The sequence below is a fragment of the Culex pipiens genome, chromosome 1, assembly GCF_016801865.2.
Source record: "Culex pipiens pallens isolate TS chromosome 1, TS_CPP_V2, whole genome shotgun sequence".
Classification (NCBI taxonomy): Eukaryota; Metazoa; Arthropoda; class Insecta; order Diptera; family Culicidae; genus Culex; species Culex pipiens.
Genome location: NC_068937.1, coordinates 119,779,504 through 119,786,358, shown reverse-complemented (window position 1 = coordinate 119,786,358; position 6,855 = coordinate 119,779,504). Strand labels below are relative to the sequence as shown.

At 48.0% G+C, this 6,855-nt stretch overlaps 1 protein-coding gene across 1 annotated transcript; it reads left to right on the top strand.

Moving 5' to 3' along the window:
• The first annotated feature begins 683 nt into the window (after nucleotides 1–683).
• Nucleotides 684–4,799, top strand: LOC120421187 (ubiquitin conjugation factor E4 A). The gene is made up of 3 exons (XM_039584388.2): nucleotides 684–1,693; nucleotides 1,750–2,695; nucleotides 2,763–4,799. Exons 1-3 carry the CDS (start codon nucleotides 940–942, stop codon nucleotides 4,102–4,104), a joined length of 3,042 nt encoding a protein of 1,013 aa, XP_039440322.1. The 5' UTR covers nucleotides 684–939; the 3' UTR covers nucleotides 4,105–4,799.
• The last annotated feature ends 2,056 nt before the right edge of the window (nucleotides 4,800–6,855 follow it).

Here is a 6,855-nt window from a genome sequence, read left to right as displayed (position 1 = left end):
TTTTAAAAAGTGGTTTTTGTACGGGTCTAATTATTTTGGCCAGGAACCCCCAGAAAAATTTTGAGCCCGAACATTTTTTTTTTCGGTTTAGGCTCTTCTCAAATGGACTTGCTGTATAAATATAAGGAATGGGTGAAAATCACGTTTTAAACTATAAACTGCAAAGATACAATATTGGAAGGCATTTGAGGTTGGTTTTAATTTTAAATGAATTCCTTGGACAATACATTCAAAGTAAAAGTCCATGCGGATATTTAGTCCTTTCGAAAAGAAACGAGAGGAAAGTACTTTTTGGCGAGAGTAAAGACCTCTCGCGCTACAAAAACAACAAATCGTGTTTATTCGTTCATTGAAACAGTTCATCCCATTGAGTGGCTTATACACGCAGAAAAATAAGGTATATTTGAATCAACAAACCGTTTTGTTGATTTGAAAATCATGATTTTTGTTGTATCAACCTCGGAATCAACGCTAAACGCCAAAGCAGCTTTTTCGAAACAACAAAAGACTTTTGTGGAATTGAGAAAATCAACCCTGTTTGTTTCGACTCACATGCGAGAAGATTTGCAGATATCTGCCGCACGACCTTCAGATTTCGTGGCATCATGGTACAGAAATCAATTTGAGAATTTTTTCCGTGCACGGTTTGACGTTTCTCCTCTAAGATTGTACTGTCAGAAAAATTTTCCAACTCATTCCCTGTTTGGTGTTTTCGGATCGTAACTTTTTCACTTTTGTGCAATCGTGATTTTTAAAACCGTGTCGCTGCAAATTTCGTAAATTTCCGTCGAGTATTCCCGGGTGACCATTACGATGCGTTCAATGTGAAATCCGCGGTTCCTCAGGTTTTCTAGTAGATTCTAGTGTCGTGCAAAGGATCGTCAGCTTGGAGAGTTATTTTTTCTCTGACGGAACGGGGTTTACGGAAAGAACAGCAGGATGGAGGACCAGGCGGTAAACCCGCTGGAAGCCAAGGTCAACGCGTTGATCGAGAAGGTGTTTCTGATAACGCTCAGCAAAAGCCCGCCCAGGGCTGGCCGCTCCCGGCAGCAGTTTGTGTTCATGGAGGAGGTGGCCGCGATGGCCGGAGAGGATGCCCTGCTGAATTTGGAACTGCTCGAGCAGGCCCTGTTTGAGCGAATCTTGCTGTTTAATCCGCGGGACTATTTGATTCCGAACAATGTAACGACGGCTGAGACGGACGAGGTGGCCGAGACTAAGGTCATGCTCTATCTGTACGGATGCTTTGTCCGGAACGAGCAGACCAGTGCCCATGGCGGGAACGATTCCATCGCAGTGGATACTTGTGCTAAAATGAAGGCTTTAATTCTGCGAAACGCCAGCACATCCCTCCGGCAGCCGGAACTGTACGAGGGACAGAACCTGTCGGCGCAGCTCGTCGAATTGTTCAAGCTATACGACGACGACACGCAGATAAGGGGTAGGTTCGTCTCCGAAACGGTTAAGGAAATTGGCGCCGATGTTGGTGGACCGGAGGAGGAAATAGCGACCGTGCTGAGGGGAATATTCGATCCGATCTTTGGGGAAGCGGCTCGGGCGTTGAGGAGTGCCTCGCTGATTAGCATGGAACGGTGGATTATGCCGTTGCTGGAGGTTTTCTCCAGCGACAAGAACAACCCCAGGCTGGCACTTCTGCTGCTGGACTACACGAGTCCGCCGGACGGAGCGGAAGGTAAGGTCGAGATTCGGTTGTACATCACTGACTTGTTCTAACAACTTTATTTGCAGGCAATAAATATTCCGAATCGCTGCTCGGTCAGCTGATGTCTCTGTCGATCATGCCACGCAACCACAACGGGCCGTACGAGTTTTTCGAGAACCCACTGACCACGAACCGGTCCGCGTACGACAACCTGTCGTCGTCGCTGTGGAACTACACCAAGCTGCACCTGGAAGCGATGCACGGTTTCGTCAAGAGTTTCCTCCTGATTGGGGGCGACGTCCGCAGCAAGATGCTCTCCTGGATCGGCAACTGTCTGCATGCGAACGTACCGCGAGGCCAGATTTGGAACACGCACCAGATGCAGAACGTTTTCGGCAACCTGACCACGGCACCGGACTCGTTCAGCGTCAACTTGGCCGGCGTTCTGCTGAGACTGTGCCAACCATTGCTCAAACCTCAGCTGAAGGTTCTGATCGTGGATCCGACGTACTGCGCCGTCCGCGAGCCGGACAAGGCCGCCAAGGGCGTTCACATGCGGGACACCGAGAAGGAAACGTGCCTGCTGCCGGTGGACGAGGCCGAGGCCCGGCTAGACGCGGACAAGTACAACTTTGTGACGGAGTGCTTCTTCATGACGCACAAAGCGATCGATCTCGGGTTTCGCGTTTGCATCGAGAAATTTTTCCGCATGAACCGCGAGCTGCACCGACTGCAGAGCGCCTACCAGGACACACTCGGGGGCGGCGGAAGTGGAGCGGACGTGGCCAACAACATCATGCAGATGCTGTCCAGCCAGACACAGCAGTTTTTGTGTCTGCAGAACATGCTGCGCGAGCCGGCGACCGACCAGCTGCTGTTGCAGTTCTACGAAGCGTCCGCCATTTGGCTGGCACAGCTGGCGTCCCGCGAGGCAACCCGCTTCGACGGGGGCGACAAGGCGAAGGGTTTTGCGCCGCAAAGCGTGGAGGAGGTTCGGCTGCCGCTGGGAAATGGAATTTCCAAGGTTTTGAAGTGAGTTTGGGGATGCGTTGGGAAGATCGGAGGTCAGATCATTAAAATGTTGCGTATCTGTTCGCAGGTGCATTCCCGAGTACATCATGGAGAACATTGTCGGTTATTTGCAGTTTTCGCGCCACTTTGACAGCCAGCCGCTGCGCGTTGACGTCGAGGCGCAGAACAACATCTTCACGATGATTCTGGTGTTTATGGGTTCGTCCGAGCGGATTCGCAATCCGCACCTGCGAGCGCGCCTTGCCGAAGGCCTCGAGAGCTTGCTCCCGAAAGAGTCCGAATCGGGTGGGTTCTGCTTCAGTGCGGCCCTCTTCACCAACCACGTGCACCGGCTGGAGATCATTCCGAACCTGTTGCGGGTTTTCGTGAGCATCGAAATGACCGGCCAGAGCGTGCAGTTTGAGCAAAAGTTCAACTACCGGCGGCCGATGTACGCCATCATGGACTATTTGTGGAAGATTGACGAGCAGAAGGCGTGCTTCCGGGAGCTGGAGCGCGAAGCGATTCGTAACATTGAGGCGGAAGATCCGCCGATTTTCTTGCGGTTCATCAATTTGCTCATCAACGATGCTATTTTTCTGCTGGACGAATCGCTCAGCAATTTGCAGCAAATTCGTCAGCTGCAGGCTGCGCAGGACAACGGCGAGTGGGCCGAACTGCCGGCCAACGAACGCCAGCAGAACGTGGCCAATATGCGCCATCTGGGAATGCTCGCCCGCTTTGACAACATCCTCGGCCGGGACACGATCAACATTCTGCAGCTGCTGACGTCGGAAACGCGCGAAATCTTCTGCCACTCGTCGATGGTGGACCGCGTGGCCGCGATGCTGAACTACTTCCTGCTCAATCTGACCGGCCCGAAAAAGGGCAACTTCAAGGTGAAGGACAAACGCGAGTTCGAGTTTGATCCGGCCAACACGGTGCTCGAAATCTGCCGCATCTACGTGAACCTGCAGGAGTGCAACGCGTTCTGTCTGGCCGTGTCCCAGGACGGTCGTTCGTACAGCCCGAAACTGTTCGAGTACGCCGAACAGGTCCTGACACGAATCGGCGGCGGCCAACTGATTGGCGAAATACAGGAACTGTCCACGCGCGTTCAACGCCTCGAAGCCCAGCAAAAAATCGACGAAGAAGCCCTGGTCGATCCCCCGGACGAATTCCTCGACCCGATCATGTCCTCCCTCATGGTTGATCCCGTCATTCTGCCCAGCTCGAAGACCGTCGTCGATCGGTCGACAATCGCGCGGCACCTGCTCTCCGATCAGTCGGATCCGTTCAACCGGTCGCCGCTGACGATGGACCAGGTGCGGCGTGATACCGCACTCAAGGCCCGCATCGATGAGTGGATTCGTGAGCGACGGGTGGAACATGCTGCCCGAATCAACGCCCAACCGGCGGGTGATGAGTGAAAGACGTACTAGCGTAGTGTTACTGTGTAAAATCCACTTTATATTATATTCACATAGCTAAAGGAAGATGTATTTTTACCTTGCTTTATTTTTTTCGCTACAGTTTTTTTTTCTATATTAAAATAATAATACCGTAAACAAGAGATGAAAAGCAGCTGCGAGCCACTGCTTTGTTCCGGGATTTAGGTTTAATTAGGAAAGACACTTGTGTAGAACGTTCGGTTTAGTCTCGACAGGACAAATACATAATCCCAGTCTAATGGAATAATAACGTGTTGCATGTGTTGTTGTGACGAATGAATCAAAAGAAAATCCTTAGTTTTTCCTGGATGGAAAAGGCTTCCTGTTATGATTAAACTTCTGCGTCTGCCATTAAGACTTAATGCTACAGTCCGAGGAATTCTTCCTAAGAGCTTATCCGATTTTGTTTTGTTACATACAAAAAAAAGCAAAAGCAAAGCAATCCACTTTAACGACCCCCGGGTCTTTTGTGGGCTCTGTTGCAAGTTTCTGCTCATTTCTAGGCGTCCGAAGGTTATGTGTGGTGAGTCACTCAAAACCTCTTTTACGCTAATGGACCGACGTTTTACTTCCCCATCCGATAGAAGGCGTGGTCAGGCAAATCTCGTCTCGAAAAATGCCACCGGGTCCGTCTGGGATTGAACCCAGGCCATACTGGGGTTTGGAGGCTACCACGCTAACCACTAAACCACCGGACCCGGCATACACAATTTGCAAAACAAGTTTTCCTAAGTCGATTACTGTTATGTTTAGTTAAGACACTTCGAATTTAAATAAATGAAAAATCTTTTATTGAATTTCGTAATTAGGAGTCCCGCCCGTGTGGATCAATCGGACCGCGCACTGGACTCACAATCCAGAGGTCGCCGGTTCGAATCCCACGGCGGGCGCTCTAAAATTCTTTGTGTAAATATGGGTATTCGGCGCCGTCGCTCCGTGCCATACTTTCATACACTTAGGAGCCCAGGGCGGCGAAGTCCTTGTAGATAAAAAGGAAGACACTAGTGGTTGGTACTAGCAATGGTGGCCGACAGCTATAAAGTCAACTTCGTTTTTTTTTTTTAATTAGGAGTAATTCTCGCATGTCAGGCAGGTTAAGCGCTCGCTATTCCATCCAATTTGTAGATTTTTTCTTTTCAAACAACTTATTCTGTAACAACGTCACGTTTCAGGGGTTTTCGCAAGCGTGACGAAGTTATTTCTTGAACATTGGAAATTCAATCTTGAAATAAATAAAAAAAATTATGCTAAACAAGCCTTACCCGGCAAACTTTGTCCTGCCCTTTTTTGGTTTCCTGACGTTTCTTGCTTGTTTGCTAATTCAGCCAAAATTCAGCCTCCTGTGATCAAAATTTGATTTTACGCAGCTTTTCCCATACAATCTGCAGATTTTCCGGAATCGGTTCCAGAGTGGCCAAAGTTGTCACTTTTTGGCGTAAGAACCTTCCTTGGACTTTTACGAACCCAACGCAACAAAAAGCACCTCGATACGACGCTCCGTATTGAACTGATTCACGTTCGAACAAAACCGTCGAATTTTTTTTATATATATAGATAATTTAACATAGACACTGAAACCCCGATGATTTGACACCCACTGTTGTAGTTTGACACCCTCTTTACACAGAGCTCACACTTACCACCATACGTTTGGTTTGAATGTAAGTGTGAGTCCCGTGTAAAATGTCACAGGCCATCATTTTTAGTTTGACCAACGGGGTACAAAACAGGTACAAAGCAAAAAAGTGTCAAAAGAAAAATTACCAACCACCGGGGGTTGAGTGTAATTAAACACGATACATGTTCTCTAAAAACATGACTAAGCAATTCTTTTATTTAGAAATTTGTTTTCAAATATTTCAAAATACAGTACATGTTCGGTAACTGGGCGTTGTTTAACTGGGCTGCTTTTTAACTGGGCGCTCAAAAACTCGGCCGTAGCCCAGTTAAATAGCAGACAAACGTCAAAAAACAAACCGAAATGACCGAGGGATTCATGTTCAAAAAATAAAAATAAACTTTTTTCTAACTTTTATTTAATTTCATGTCACAATTAACGAAATATGAAAAGTAAGCATTGTAAATAAATTTTAGTAAGTTTTATTTTTATATATCATATGCATCTGTGGTCCCCTGTTAATTTTTCTTTCAGCCCAGTTAGCGAGCAGCATATGGTGACTGGGCTACATTCTCAGCCCAGTTACCGAACAAGTACTGTATTTCAATAATAAAAAAAATGGGAGATCACAATTCAATTTCAATACCTACAATATTTATGAAGACTTGGGAAGTATTAAATAAGCAAAAAAATCAAATCAAATTATTCGCTCTACAGCATTGCCTTGGCGTTCTCGATTGCGAGATTCCTACTCGAAACTAGGTGTTCGAAGGCTTGATTGTTGAGGCAATTGCAAACCTCTTTTTACACCTTAGCTTCCATCCACCCCGGGATTCGAACTGACGACCTTTGGATTGTTAGTCCAACTGCCTACCAGCGACTCCACCGAGGCAGGACCCAGGGAGACGACTCCTACACCTGGACTGAGCTAACGACCTAACCTTTTTTTAGGTTAGTCCGGGGCCAACATTTACTTCCCGTCCGACGGAAGTCGTGATCAGACAAATCTCGTCTCGAAAAATGCCACCGGGACCGTCTGGTATCGAACCCAGGCCGACTGGGTGAGAGGCAATCACGCTTACCCCTACACCACGGTTCCCGGTAATTAAATA